Source organism: Stenella coeruleoalba (assembly GCF_951394435.1).
Source record: "Stenella coeruleoalba genome assembly, chromosome: 13".
In the NCBI taxonomy this organism is placed as follows: domain Eukaryota; kingdom Metazoa; phylum Chordata; class Mammalia; order Artiodactyla; family Delphinidae; genus Stenella; species Stenella coeruleoalba.
In genome coordinates, this window is record NC_137159.1 from 81760107 (window position 1) to 81775937 (window position 15831).

The following is a 15831-nucleotide window of genomic DNA, read 5'->3' on the forward strand; positions in this document are numbered from 1 at the left end:
CCAGGGAAGCCCCTGACTGATTCTTTGCGAGACAGTATATACCCAACTGCCTGACATTCGGTGCGAGACAGTATATCCCCAACTGCCTAACATTCGGTACTATGCTCTCTCCGCTGTGGGGCTGTGCCTTCACAGTGCCTTCCCAATTGCTCTCTCAGTATTCTCACCCTAACCCTTTTGCGTCCTCCGTCACCTGTACATTTAGTGAAAGGCAACTATGGTCCAGGCACTGTGCTAGTCTGGGAGTCTGAGATGTGTGGGGCTGTCCTTGCCCTTCTCTGCTGGGGGAGGAGCAAGATGACAGGCAGGGAAAGCAGAACCTGCCCCGGTTTGGGGGGCGCAGGGGGACAAGTAGGGGGAAGGGCAGCTTCCTAAAAGAAGAAAAGACTCTGGGGACTTCCCTGGGGGTGCAGTGGTTAAGAATCTGCCTGCCAAGGCAGGGACATGGGTTCGAGCCCTGGTCCGGGAAGATCCCACATGCTGCGGAGCAACTAAGCCCCTGTGCCACAACTACTGAGCCTGCGCTCTAGAGCCCATGAGCCACAACTACTGAGCCTGCATGCCACAACTACTAAGCCCACGTGCCACAACTACTGAACCCATGAGCCACAATTACTGAAGCCTGCGTGCCTAGAGCCCATGCTCCGCAACAAGAGAAGCCACCGCAATGAGAAGCCCGCGCACCACAACGAAGAATAGCCCCTGCTCACCACAACTAGAGAAAGCCCGCGTGCAGCAACAAAGACCCAACACAGCCAAAAATAAATAAATAAATAAGAATTTTTTTAAAAAAAGACACTGAGTTGAATTCTGCAGATTGATAGGCATCAGCTAAATAAACAAGAAGAAGAAGAAATGAATCCCCAGAAAGAAATAAAATCAAGCTACAACCCAGAAGTTTGAAAGAGCAAGACAGTGTGTTTTTTGGGGGGTGCAGCTTTTATAAGTAATGTGGTGCAGCTGGACTGAAAGCTGCAGGTAGGGATGTGGCGAGAGAGGCAGCTGGAGGGGTGGCCCGGTATGCAGAGGCCACGATGGACCTATCGACCCGGATGGGACCTTAAGGAGTTTGTCGCCACCCCACTCCCTCTCCTCCCCTCCCCCTGGTGGTCCCGCCCCACTGCCCTCCCAGGAGTCTATCCCCACTCCTGTCCCACCTTGAGCTGCTTCAAGAAGTGCTTCCCGATGGTGATGCCAGAGCTGGGGTTGCCCAGGATGATCTCAAAGTGCTCCTCCAGGGCCAGCCGCGCCCGCACGTGGGCCAGCCGTTCGTAGGCCACGGCCGCCAGTGGGGAGCAGGGCACCCGCAGCAGGACCATGAGCCCGTGGCCGCAGGGGCACTGCTTCGGGGAGTTGATGAGGTTCTGCGTGATCTCCAGCGTCTCCACCGATGTGTAGTTCTTCATCTGAGAGAGGCCGCTCACGGCCATCATCGCGGCCGTGTAATGCTGCACGAGAACAAAGGTCCTGATCACCGCACTGTGCAGGCGGGGGAACCTGCAAGGAACAGAGAGACCACGTCGTGACCCAGGGCTGCACCCCCCAAGGATGCCGGGAGAGCTCCGAGACAGAAAGGCCTTCCCGGGGCAAACAAGTGACCCAGACACCTGCCATCTCGGGCACAGGCAACTCCTGGATCACAAACAAGTGGTGCTGCCTTTTGAAGCTGGTTGTTTACAACCCGAAATTGAAGTCTTCCTTAGAAGTCAAGTCAAAAACTGCTTTATCATTTCCAGCTGAGAAACAGAAGCAAAGTTTTGCTGTTGCTGCTGGCTCATACTAGCTGCTCAATAAAGATCTGTTCAATGACTAGATGAATGAGTAAAATAAATGCCCATCATCAGCTTAATTTATGTTTCCATGAGTTAGGTAATTTGCCCCAGGTTCCCACTGGCAATAGAAGAACCATCAGTAATCAGTACGTAAGTGCAGCTACCACTTACCCCAGATTTGGGGGACCATCCTAAAGGCATATCATTCATTTCATGTACAGTGAGTTACCAGAAATGCAACTAATGTGATTTTAATTGGACAGATGAATTACAAATCCAAACACAGCCGGTCAAACCAAGAATCCCAGTTTTTGTTTCAGAAGCTGTGGTCACACGAAGGGGGAGACCCGTCCCACAACTACGTGCACTGCCAGAACAGCTCTGACCCTTGTGCCAGAGACAGACCCCAGAACACCACCAGAAAAACCCAAGTCACTGGATGTCGCTCTGTGTTTCCAGTAGGAATAGACAAATTGATGTTCCGTTTATAGGCAATGCTCTCGGCGGTTTATTTAGATGGAATGAGTCCCTTGACTCAGTGGCTTTTTGGAGCAAAGATAAAGTAGTTTCTTGACCTACAAAGACAGGAACATTCCCACGGCCCGTGTCACCCTGTGAGTTCTATCAGGGCAGCCAGCTCACCTTCCAACAGCATCTCTGATATCTTCTGCCCACCGTTATACTTTTGTTCATTCTTTCTCCTTAGCACTCAACTACTTTGTGGCGTCTATGAACTGAAGAGTTGGCCTGGCAGACTTGCCAATACCAGTGCCGTCTTGGGAAGGCATTAAGGGTCTGCAGGTTCTGACACAAAGGGGACCAGTGGCCCAAGCACTGCCTTACCCTGCCCCTGGTGCACTGGCCAAGTAGTGCCCAGGAAGAAAGAGAGCAGAGTGCAAAATGCATTGTCTCCACTCTACAGCACTGCCCCAGCTGTGGTGGCCCCTTGTCACCTTGAGCAAGGTAAGAAGAGCAAGGTGTCCCTTAGGGAGCAGCACACTCTTCTCCCCACGTCCAACATCCGCTTTCCACTCTGCTCAAAGGACAAGCAGAGACTTCTGCTTCAGGCCAAGACAGAGTAACAGGGACCAGATTTATTTTTCCATCAGAAATAACTAAAAATCTGGATGAATATATGAAACAACAGTGTTTCAAGACAATGAGCAACGGAAGACAGTGATCCTTTGAAATGGGAAAGAAATTAGGTGAGTCTCTGGTCTCCACCCGGAAAGAGTTCCCAGGATTGCTCAGGAAGGAGGAACCCAGGCAAGCCCCAGTGTCTCCCTGAGTTGAGGAAAGATCTGGAGTCCAGGGAAACCAAGGCAGCCAGAGTTCATGGGGGAAATTACCAAAGAGGAGAGAACTGCACAGATAAGAGAACTCAGGAGAGCCGCAGAGGGTCCCACTCAAGTCCTCAGCTAAGTAGCGATCCGTGCATATATGTGAGAAAACTACCCAAAGCCAAGAAAAGGACCATCCAAAAGGATGAGAGGGAACAAGACTTCAAACTCACATAGGGCTTGGAATAGTTCCCGCTCCCAACGCCAGTGTGGAAGACATCAAAATTCATGAAATATTGCAGAGTACTTAGAGGGTTTCACTTCAGTAGTGAACAAAATTAGCCCTAGACTAAAAACTGCTCTGGTCCTGCCTAACAAAGTTTAAAAGCAAGACCTGAAAGAATTAAACTGTTGCCAAGGAACTTAACTGTATCTCAGAACAAAGCTTAAGAAGATTTATAGGAATACAAATATATCCAGCACCCAACGAGGTAAAATTCACAATGTCTGGCATCCTCTCAAAAATTACCAGATATGTAAAGAAGCAGAAAAATACAGCCCATAATAAGGAAGGGGAAAATCAACCAATGGAAACTGACCCAGAAACAACACAGATGACAGTATTAGTAGAGAAGAACATTAAAACAATTGTTATAACTACATTCCATATGTTTAAGAAGATACAGGAAAAATTGAGCATTTTAAATGGAAACATAAAAAAGACTCAGATTCTAGAGATGAAAACTAAAATGTCTGAAACAGAAAAAAAACTGGATCCTGAATTCTCATGGGAGCTACCATCTTGGTATTTGGCCCGGCCCTGCCAGCTACAACGGATCAGTTCAGGAATGGCTACCTGACCCAGGATGGGTCATCAGTCTTTTCTTGGGATTTTTCAAACTATTTATAAGAATCAGTCCCCTTCTAGAAGCTGGAGAATATGAAGTTCAGCAGCAGCTAGGGAAGATGTTGTCAGCACATGGAAGAAACCAGTGTGTGATGAGATACAGTAAAGCTAACACAGAGAAAAATACCAAAGACAAGACAACACAGTCTTGACAGTGTTTAATACCTAACTTAAGTTGTTCCTGAAACCAGCTGCATCTGGTTCTGTGGTTTATTTATTCAATCTCTCCTTTTATTTCATGAGTCAGTGCATTCCTCTCCCTTTCCTAAAGTAGTTCAAGTTGGGTTTCAGTCACTTGCAAGGAACAGTCCTTATTAATAAACAAACACAAGTAACAATTTATTATCAATTTGTCAGTGTGTACCTTCATGTATGTGCTACCTGAAATTGCCTTTCTTCTTCTCTTAGGAACCTTGTTATATGACTATTTTGCTTTTGTGAAAAATAAAAATAAACTGGATGTGACTGAGAGCAGGAAAAAAAACACTAGTAAACTTGAAAACATAACAATAGAAAGGATCTAAAATGAAACAGAGGGAAACAAAATAATGACTGTAGCATCAGAGAGCTATGGAACAACTTCAAGTAGGCTAATATATGTACAATTGGATCACTCTAAAAGGGGAAAGGAGAGACGTAGAAAAAATTTTTGAGGAAATAATGACTAAAATTTTTTCGTATTTGATGAAAATTCAATTAACTCAAGAAACATGAAGAAAAGCACACCAAGGCCTATCTTAATCAAATTGCTTAAAATCAGTGATAAATTTAAAACATTTTGAAGTAGCCAGGGTTGGGAGGGAGTGGTGGGGAAGAGAGGTCATTACACAGAGAGAAACAAAGGTGATGATGACAGCAGACTTCTGGTTTGAAACAATGTATGTCAGAAGATAGTAGAGCAACATCTTTAATACTTTGAAAGAAAGAAGTCAACCTAAATTTTATACCCAGGGAAAATATCTTTCAAACATGAGGCAAAATAAAGACTTTTAAAGACACATAAAAACTGAAAGAATTCATCACCAGCAGACCTTCCCTCCAAGAAATGTTAAAGAAAGTCCTTTGAACAGAAGGAAAATGATGCCAGATAAAAATCTGGATCTACCCAAAGGAATGAAGAGCACTGGAAGTATTAACTATGTGCATAAATAAAAAAGGAGGTCTTAAAAAATATTCTTATTTAAATATCTTTAAAAGATGACCGACTGCCTAAAGCAAATGTGATTTATTGGGGAGTTTGTAACATATATAAGTGAAATGTATGATAACAAAAGCACAAAGCCTAGGAGGAGAGCAATGGAAACATACTATTGTAAGAATCTTATACAGGAAGTGGCACAGTATCGCTTGAAAGCAGACTGTTCAGGCAGGTTCAATGATTTGCCTAAAGTTAAAAGTAATGAAGAGTAGAGCCAGGAGGTATGGTGCCACGATCACTCTGGCCTTCTACCAGTGTGCGAGCTCGCTCCGTACAGTTTAGTAGGTCTACTGTTTTGGACTTAAGTGACCAGGATTTGGTCTGGCTTCACTACAAACCCCCCACATGACTTTGGGCGAGTGACCTAACCCAAGTCTTTGTTTCTTTCTCTGTCAAGTGGGGGAATAACAGTGTCTCCTATCTCACTGCGCCATTGTGAGGATTATATTAGGCAATAAATGGAAAATACTGGCCCAGCGTCTACAGATCACTAAGCACTCAGCACATGCTTCCTGCACGAGGAGAAGCTGGGGAGCCAGGCAGAGAAGCAGAGGCAGGACAAAGGTCAGTTCTCACAGCCTTAGTGTAAAATCTTGGCGGGTGTCTTCCCTCAGCAAGGTTATGAGAGCTCAGCTGACGACCCACGAGTTGGAGAAGTGGCCTGATTAAACCCCTCAGCATCAGAGCTGAAAGGGACTGAGCTCCCCAAAGGGTGCTCCGGGGAACACTAATCCCATGAGACCACAGAGATGCCGCACGCTCTAGCCGTCCCTTGGAGATTTACAGCACACACGGCACACTGAAGGCTTCGAGAACTCTCATTGCGAGAAGAATCCTTTGTTAAATGTAAGGTTTATCAAACGCACATGACCATGGAACCCCTCGTGACATAACAACTATTAGGATCCAGCAGTATAGCCTGGAGCACAGCTTGGGAAGCACACGTCTAATTCAATCCCTTTGTCAGCAAGCGAGACAAATGAGGTACCATGAGGGGAGACAGCAGAGCTCAGTTCAACACCCACAATTGGCGGCAGAGCCATTCACTTTGTTTTGTATTAGACAGTCTGTAAAACTTGGCCTGGCTTTTCCACGTATAAACCGTGTGGATGTCGGCACTTAACCCCCCTGAGCCTCAGTTCCCTCATCTGTAAGACGGCAGTGCTGATATCCACCTCAGGGGTCTGCTGTGACAGGGCTGAAAAGGCAGCACTGACTCTGGGTTCACACCCAGTTCCGTTACTCGCTAGACATGTGGCCTGAGAAAGCCATGGGGTCTCCCTGAGTCTCAGTCTATTTGCAAAATGGAAATAATAATAGCAACTGGCTCAGAGAGGTCGGGAGGACTAAGTAACATAATGAAAGTAAGAACAGTGACTGGCAAGAAATAAGCACACAGTAGGTGATGTGCAAAGGAAATAAAGACAAAGCCAACTGACCGCCACTCTCTCTTCCTTTACGCCTTTTGCTATCTCACCTCCCATTTTCTTGCCGTCCCTTGAGTCTCAGACATGCAATCCCACATTCTAGCATATTTCTGCCCATTCTCATCTCTCAAATTTTCTGGAACAACATCACCGGCCCAAAATGCAAGACGAGAAATAAACCAGGATCCCTTTAACGGAGGGACTGAGTCACCCAGGAAGGGAGAGCGGTGGCCCCTCCCTGGAATTCCCTGGCTGCACATCCCTCACCTTGTACTTGACTACGGAGCATTTTTCGTAACTTCAAGAGAGACGGGTACCTTTTTCCCAATGCGGTGACCATGGCCTCAAAGGAGCTGTCGTATCTCAGCAAGGGGAGGCTGTGTCCTGAGAGGGTGGACTCGATGAACTCGGACAGCCCAAAGTACTTCTTATTCTCAGGATACAAGTCCACTCCCTAAAACACAAGCACATCGGTCACGCAAGCACTGCCTTTGTGGGGACTGAAGGGGTCACATGCTGGGCGCACAGATGAACTGGACAGGCATCTTGATCTGAACTGTGCTGACTCTGCAATCCCCTGGGTGACGTTTTACAACTGTCTTTCCTCTGCGCCCCAGAGCACAGAGCACTCCACGCGTAAGGGCCGGTGCCTCCCCGTCAGTCAAGACTTTTCCATTCAGTTGACCCCAGTGCCTTCGCCAAGAAGAAAATCAGACTCTTTTTTTTTTAAACACACAACTTCCTTTGTTAAAATTGCTTCTTTCCAACAATTTTAGCTGGTTTTAGGAATAGACAAATCAACTGTTTTGCATTCAGCTGCTATTAAATCAGCAGAAAGAAATGCATTTATCCAACCAATTTTACCCACACTGATATAAAATTCCTCCCCAACTAGCATCAGAGCTTATCAAACTTCAGAGCACGGCAAAGTTGTGGGAGGATGCTAAAATTACAAAGGCATGAACTTCATCCTCAAGTAGCACAGTGGTTAAACATGAGGGCCATGGATTTCGCTGGACTGGGTCATATCCCGGCTCCAGAACCTTCTAGCTGCATGGCTTTAGGCAAGTGGCTTAACCCCTCCCCTCTGCCTCATTTTCCCCATTTGTAAATCAGAAATCATCCTAGCACCTGTGCCTTATCTGAGTTCATATGATAAAGCACTTAGAACAGTGCCTGCCTAGCTCACGGTAAGCGCTACATAAAAACAAATGCCGCTGCTACCTCTGATTCTGAATCGGCAGGAAGGAACCCAAGCATTAGCACCTTTAGAAGTTCCCTGGATGATTCCGAGACACTCCGAAAAAGTCCGCAACTTGATGTCTACTTATTGCTTGCGTAATTAGGTGGGATCCAACCACCAGATTTCTCAAATTACCAGAATGACTGCTGTCTTCTATTTTGATGAGAAAATGGCAGGTGATAAGCTGAAATAAAGCTCACCAGGGTTTGTGGACGTGCGTTCAGTTTGAGGAAGGAGATTTTGAACCTCGCTGCTGAAGGATGCAGGGGTAGGAAAGATAGGAACATTTCCAGGGCTTCTAGACAAACTTAGAGTCACCCCATGTGGAGTCCAAATCCCCACAGCCCTAGAGGGCTGTACGTCCAACACCAGGAGAGCAGGTGTTCAGAACGCTGCTCAGAGAGCTTCAGTCGCCAGAGAAACAGTAAACCGACTGTGTTGCGTTACATGCTCTGAGACAGGGAGCCGACGAATGCACACAGGAAGGTTTCTAAAGACCAAGAAGGGTTTAAATCTAACCCTGGGTAGAATCAAAGCCAAGGAGCTGGAACCCACGGAGCCTCAACTGGGCCAGTCAGTCAAGTCTTTAGTGAACACGATCTCTCCCAGCGCAAGGTCATTGCTACAGTGGGCCCAGCAGCCTGGGACACTCACATTACTGTAGGAGGCCGGCCAGTGTATCTCGTTGTAAGGACTGATGAGGGTGTGCTGCGTCTGCAGTGCGTACGGGAAGGAGGTCACGTGGAGCACCACGATGTTGGGGGCCTCCTTCACCTCCTTGCAGTTGAGCAATCTGTCCACCAACCCCACGGATGGGTCACTCTGGGAGTAGAGGTCATGAACAGTGCTACTGAGAGAGCAAAAGAGGGAGAAGAAATGATAAGTGCAATGGCAAGCACTGTCCTGTCATCTGACGACACTCAAGCAGTTGGATCAATTGACTGTGAGCCTCCCAACGCCGGCAGCAATCGAAGCTTAGGGCTCTGCCCATGACCAGCAAAATGAAAGTTTAAATATGACTGCACTTCGGGTACCCGTCAGGGACTCCCCTGAACGCTCACGACTTATTAAAGCTTGGCTGGGGGAACAGTGTCTGTAAAGGATTGCCTGCAAGATACACAATCCACCCACTTCTCTAGCACAGGAACGCTCACCCAGGAGTTGTCAATGAGTCTCGCCGTTTCTCCCTCGGCCCCATCTGATTGTACACCTGCCTCCTTAAATCCTTTTCTCCAACAGTCCTACTGATCTTTCTTTTTTTTAAAAAATAAATTTATTTATTTTATTTATTTATTTTTGGCTGCATTGGGTCTTCGTTGCTGCGCGCGGTCTTTCTCTAGTTGCGGGGAGCGGGGGCTACTCTTCGCTGCGGTGCGCGGGCTTCTGACTGCGGTGGCTTCTCTTGTTGCAGGGCATGGGCTCCAGGAGCACAGGCTCAGCAGTTGTGGCTCGCGGGCTCCAGAGCACAGGCTCGGTAGCCGTGGTGCACGGGCCTAGGTGCTCCGCGGCACGTGGGATCCCCCCGGACCAGGGCTCGAACCCGTGTCCCCTGCATCGGCAGGCGGACTCTCAACCACTGCGCCACCAGGGAAGCCCTCCTACTGATCTTGAAATGACCCAAAGAGGACATAACATGGTAACTTCTGTACTAAATTTTAAAGTATAGGGTCAGGAATGGGAAGCATTTCAGACAGGGGGCCGAGGAGACAAGTGCATCTCAGCCTTTCTCAGTGGGTCAGTGGCCTCAGCATTCTTGTCTGTAAATCTAGGGGGACAGGAAAACAGCAGTGCTTCACCTTTCGGGTGGCAGGTAGCCACTCTGAGAAACCTGCCCACCAAATGAATGTGTACAATTTAGCTTTTTATATACTTCAGAATGTTCAAATCCCCCGCGCCCGTGCATGGACGCGAGAATGTAAACCCTTTAACTGGGCGAACTTTAAGGCTCCGGCCAGCCCTGAGCTTCAGGCCCTGCGCTAAATCAAAGCCTTCCTCCGATACCCGACCCACAATCTTCTTTCCCACCTCGTCCATGTCAGCAGCAGTGTCTGAACACACAACCCCAAGGCCAGTCTCATGGACATGACCAATCCTGGTGAACACCCAGGAATCCTGCCAGACTCCAGGCTTGACACCATGTGAAATTCATCTCGATTTATGTTCATTTGAATTGAGAAGGTAAAACCTCCCCTGGGAAGGGCACCAGCTGTGACCCATGGTGTGCAGAGCCAGTGGGGCTCCATCAGGAAGGGGCCTGGGCAGAGCTACTCCCATCAGGATCCCTTCCCGGCACCTGTCGCTCTGCCACTGATACCCTCCCTCCCCCACCCCAGCCTGCGACATTGAGCGAGGTGCTTCCCTTCTCTCGTTGCCATAATGGTACCTTTCAGAGGCTGCACTAGATGATCTCTCAGGTAAGTTCCGGCCCTAAGGTCTGAAATACACCCGCAGCCTCTGCCTACAAATGCCAAGCCCCCAACACCATTCATCTTTTTAACACTTATACCCACGGTATTATCCGTACATATTCATTCAAAGAAGGGAAATGCCAGCCCTGCCATGTGCCAAAGCCAGTCTAACCTCACGAGATCCCAGTGGGCGTGGTCGTGGATGAGGACGAAGAGCGTGTGTGGGTTCTGAAAGGAGTTTTGCAGAAAGGACTTGAACTTGGTCTGCGCCTCGGCATCCAGCTTCAGAACGTACTGCTCGACCCTCTGCTTGGTCATGTGCTCCTTCTGCAAGCCGAGCTCCAGCAAAACCCCTGCAACACAGTGAAGATACATCAGTAACGCCAAACACGGTCATGAAAATACATCAGTGACTCCAAACACGGTCATGAGCTTCTCACTCAGCAGCAGACGCTTGAGGCGCATCTCCCATATGGCAGGTTCCTCGCTGGGACTGGAGGCTACAGGGATGCAGGCGGAACGTGTGAGTCAGGGAGGCCGATTCCCGTGCAAACGACTGTCGTGTCACTGCCTGCAGGAGCAGGGCCTGGAGGTGGGCCTGCTCCCCAGCGTGCTATGTACACAGCCCACCCAGGGGCACAGCAAAGCTGCCTTCGTGAAGCAGCTGATCCCAGCGTGGGTGACTGAAAGAAAGGGAAAGGTCCCCTCTCACCCACCCAAATCATCTCCAGCCTGAACGCCACCAGGCCGTAGGTTAGAGCACTCAGAGTGAACCCTCCGAGTGAAGACGTTGACTCTCTGTGTGGTTCATGTTTACTTCCCTTGAAAGCACAGGGAAAATACATTAAGTTGACGCCAGATATCAGGACATACTTCACTGACTTGAGTGAGACAGAGGGAACACTGAAGTCATGTTCTACCTTTAACAGATTATAAAATAGTGGACAAGTCGCTTCCTCCGGGCAGCAGTTTCATGAGCTATGAAACCGGGGTGTTGATACGGCACCCTCTACTTTAGAAGTAAAGATGGTGTTAGAATCCAAACCTGAACGCAAACAGATCAAAGCTTCTCCACACAGACTTCACACTTGCCCCTGAAAGGCCCGTACCTGAATGCCAGACGTGGAACAGGGTCTGCTGGTAGGTCACTTCTGAGGGTGGAATACAAATCAGAAAGTCCACCTTCTCAAAGGATCCTAAGTCCAGATTCTGGGTGCTGGAATCTGCGATTGAACACACGTGGGAGAGGAGCTTCTGGGCCACGGCGAGCTGGAAGGGCCGGATGTGGTGGGGCTCCAGCTGGTAACCTGGAACCAGAGACCCCGTCAAGGTGAGGTGCACGCCAGCGGATGGCTACAGCCCTGGACCTCTGCTAGGGAATCAGCAGGGGGCCCCCGTCTAGCACACAAAGGGATGAGGGAATGGGGAAAACACCAATATTCACTGAGCGCCTGCTCCGGGCTACCCACCGCGATGGTCATTTCGCACCCTTTTCCTAATTGAAAAATAAAAGGATGAACAGCACTCGAGGGGGCACAGAGGCTGTGACCTACTCCACCTGGAGGGGACAAGGACGGCATCCCAGGGAAGCTGACGCTGAGATTAGATTTTGGAAGAGGTTACAGGTTCTCTGGAAGAGGAGACCATCACAGCCCTTCAGGAACTTAGAATGCATAAAGTATTTCAACAGTGCATCGATAAACTGGAAATCAACAGAGAAATGTGCTATCTCAGGAAAACTGTACAGAGGTACATTTCCGGGTAAAATGAGACTGTTATCGTCAAAGACTAAAACTAAAATTAGATATTAGGTCTGCTCGATTCTAAGGAGATGCCCTGCCCGCTGGAGGTGCCTCTGACTCTGCCTCCTTGCAGCCCCTGGGGGCCCTGAAGCTGCCTCACCAGCCCAGAGCTTGGCCACCAGCGCCCCGGCATCACTCACTTGTGCATACCCGTGTCCCGCCGACATCTAGGGATGCTGATTTGGTGATGGAGGAGGCAGTAAGGGAGGAAGAAATCTGGCCTTGATTTTCCTGATGAAATTTGTCCAGCAAAATATCAATGTCGCCCTCTGCCCAAAACAGAGAGAATAACAGAAATGGGTTTTCCGTCCGTCTCAGTGAAACTCGGCAAGCATCTATGGGACACCCACTACGTATCAGGCACTGTCCTGGGCCTGGGGCACCAGAGATAGGGTGTCCCATCCTGTCAAGGAGCCCACAGCCCAGGAAGGCAGATGTATGTGCTAAAGAAAATTACATTATGACCCAGAAGGTGCCAGGACAGAAAGAAAGAAGAGCAAGGTGCCAAAGGTCAGGAGGTAGGGGTCTGAGCACATCTTGGAGAAGGAGGGGCCAGCACGAGTTTCTGGGAGGAAATGGGGTGAGTCTTGTAGGGTGAGTGGCCAGGAAAAGAAGGGAGACGGGCACTCAAGGCATAGGAGACACAGAATGAGGCACAGAGAATACACTTCTCCAGTGAGAAGCTTTAAGCAACACAGAGGGGGAGGCAGGAGGGTGATGGACAGAGCCGGAGAGGTACGGAGAACCAGGCACAAGGCCCTTGTGCGCCCCCAAAGGACAGAAACCACAAAGCCGCCCCCTAGAGAACCCACAGCCAGAGCAGGAAACAGCCAGCCAGAGACCCCACAGATGGAAGGGCCGCCCACACATGTAAATCCGGGCCAGCCTCAGCAGGTCACGGGGGATGGGCTCCATCCCGAGACGACCTTGCCCTTTGTGTCTTTCTCATCAATTTATGAGTCTGCACCTGTCTCACTACAAGCCTACCTGGACACAGGGTGCTAAAGAAGGCCCCCAGAGAGTCCACTTTCCCCGTAACCAGCTCAGAATTGACTTCTTTCTGGTACTCGGCAGGGGTGAGAAGGCTCTCAGAAAGAATCCGGGCTTGGTATTTTCCTGGAAGACAAACAACAATTTGGACTGGGCCCTCTGCTTAGAATTAGCACGTGAGCTCCTCGATGGCAGGGTCTGTGCCTGAATCTCTTTCTCCGTCCATCCCGCAAGCCCAGCACCACGCCTGGCTAAGAGCAGGGCTTCCTGCTGGTGAAATGAATAAAGGGTACACACCCCCAGCCCAGTTTAGTAGCTGGGACAATAAGAGGGAAACCCCCGAGTATGGGCTTTGGAACCTGACTCTCTCCCCGCTTAACTAGCTGTGTAACCTAGGCTGACCCAGCTTCCTCATCTGGAATTCGTGGCTAAAAGTACCATCTACTTCACAGGACTGTTGTGAGGATAAAACAAGACAGTGTTTATAAAATATTCAGCCCAGTGCCTGACACAGCAGGGGCTCGAGGTTTATTACTAAAGATATTACTGAAATCAATGTAAAGAATTTATTAAAAACACAGGTGTTTAAGACGAAGGAATGCCTAGAGATGACTGGGACGCTGCAGAGTTACTGCAATCCTCCATCCCTCCCCCCTCCCCCCGGGACATTCTGCGCCGTTTGGTGTCTGTCTCCCCACCAGAACACACGCTCCAGGAAAGCAGGGACATCACTCCTGTGTCCCCAGCCCCCAGAACAGTGACTGCACATAGTAGGGCTTCAATGCATGTTTTTATAATTAATTAGCTAACTGGCTCATTAACCCACACAAACACAAGAAGGCCTTTTTTTTTTTTCATCTCCATTAGGTAGTTGAAGAAGCTGAGGGCCAGAGTCATTAAACCACAGACCAGCAGGTGCACGGGGGACCCAGGTTTTCCCTGCATCTAGCCAGATCCAAACCTGCCCCCCGTCTCTCTAGAGAAACGGAAACGGCTCACCTTCGACGCCAGGAGGAATGGAATTTTTCCCAAAGCGCACTATTCAGGGCACACCAGGGGCTACTGTGTGCTAACGGCTGTTACTAACCAGCACAGCTGCAAACCCGGGGCCACGAGAGGCAAAAGGGGGCGACGGCAAAGGAGGGCTTCTGGGCACCACCAGACTGCTCCCCCGGCAGCCCAGCGGCGGGGCCCGGCCTCACCGGTGACGGCGATGCAGGAGTCGATGGCGGCACTCCGGCAGGCGCAGATGATCACCACGTAGTTGGTCTTGGCCAGCTTGCCCTCGATGAGCAGGCGGAACATCTCAGAGAGGCCCTCGGCCAGGGAGTAGGTGCACTCGATGATGTGCACGCTGTCGTTGCAGGAGCTGGCGGCCAGGCCGGCCAGCCAGGGCAGCTGCGCCGAGGTGACGGGCGCCACGGCCCCAGGCGCCGGCGGGACGGGCTGCGGTGGCGCCTGCTGGTACTGCCGGATCTCCGTCAGGTGCGACTCCCGCCAGGAGCGCAGGAAGATCTGCTCCAGGTCCTCCATCAGGGGCACCTGGTCCGCCGCTGGCAATGACAAGGCGGGCAGAAGGGGCTTCAGCACCTGCCCCACGCGGCAACTTCACGCCATATAACCGGGCCGTGCTGGGGAAATGCGTGTAAACGAACTCTCAAATAACGCAACCTAAATGATTAACGTTAAATGGTATGCGAGACAGCTGGGAAATAGACGGAGGTGATGAAAGCAGCCCTCATCTCACCATCCTAACAGAACCACTACTATTTTTGTGTGTTTCTCCATTTTTTTTTTTTTTTTTTTTTTTTTGCAGTACGCAGGCCTCTCACTGTTGTGGCCTCTCCCGTTGCGGAGCACAGGCTCCGGACGCGCAGGCTCAGCGGTCATGGCTCACGGGCCCAGCCGCTCCGCGGCATGTGGGATCTTCCCAGACCAGGGCACGAACCCATGTCCCCTGCATCGGCAGGCGGACTCTCAACCACTGCGCCACCAGGGAAGCCCCTCTCCATCTTTTTTTTTCCACGTGCAGGTTTTACATCGTTATAATGACTGCGGGCCTATGACATCGAGGCGTGTCTGCTTCCCTCACCATCACGGCACTATCATGCTTGCGTGACGTTTACGGCCTTCATAAACAGCACTGCTAACGGGCACTGCTAACGGGGAGGCGCCACCACGGACTGAGCGATGCTGATCTACTGTTGACCCCTGTACTGCTTCCAAATAAGCACATTTATAAACACTTCTGCAATACACAGCTTTACGTATAGGACATTCCTTAGCCTAAATGCTCTAAATTGGGCTTACAGAGCCCACTAACACGTATCATCAGACCGTCTCCAGATGGCTTAAATGTCTCAACGTACCATGACACTAATGACACACGATAACCCTGGTTCTGCTGCACCCTCAGCTCCACTGGATAGCATCGTTCGGGTTGTTACCATCAGTTTAGCTGAGAAAAGCATCACTTTAATGTGTTAACTTTGCGTCTCTTTGATGACTAGTGAGACTGAGTACCTTCAATGTTTTCTTCCCTATGGGGATTTTCTGGTTGATGCGTCAACATTTCAAATTTGGGTGAGCTGGAGGAAAGAGCACCACGCTTCGATGTAGAAGACGTGTCCCCATCCAGCTCCACCCGGCACCAGCTGTGCAGCCTTGAGCTGTCTTAGCTTGAGTAAGAGTGGTACCCTGGGCAAGGGAGGTGTTGATGGAGAAGGTGGGCGAGGTTGGATTCAGGATGAAGCCGGGCTTACTGACGGATTGGATGTGGATTGTAAGAGTGAGAAAGAGAAACA

General features: G+C 49.8%; 1 protein-coding gene across 1 annotated transcript in view; it reads right to left on the reverse strand.

The window, feature by feature from the left end:
- The window catches only part of GREB1 (growth regulating estrogen receptor binding 1), a 133483-nt gene that overhangs the window by 28369 nt on the left and 89283 nt on the right, over positions 1-15831 (reverse strand). Inside the window, exons 11-18 of the mRNA XM_079941287.1 lie at positions 14230-14580; positions 13025-13153; positions 12178-12306; positions 11345-11542; positions 10408-10588; positions 8482-8674; positions 6902-7038; positions 1158-1497 (exon numbers count right to left, since the gene is read on the reverse strand). Of these exons, the coding sequence (XP_079797413.1) occupies positions 1158-1497; positions 6902-7038; positions 8482-8674; positions 10408-10588; positions 11345-11542; positions 12178-12306; positions 13025-13153; positions 14230-14580 (1658 nt within the window). The remainder of the gene's footprint in view (positions 1-1157; positions 1498-6901; positions 7039-8481; positions 8675-10407; positions 10589-11344; positions 11543-12177; positions 12307-13024; positions 13154-14229; positions 14581-15831) is intronic.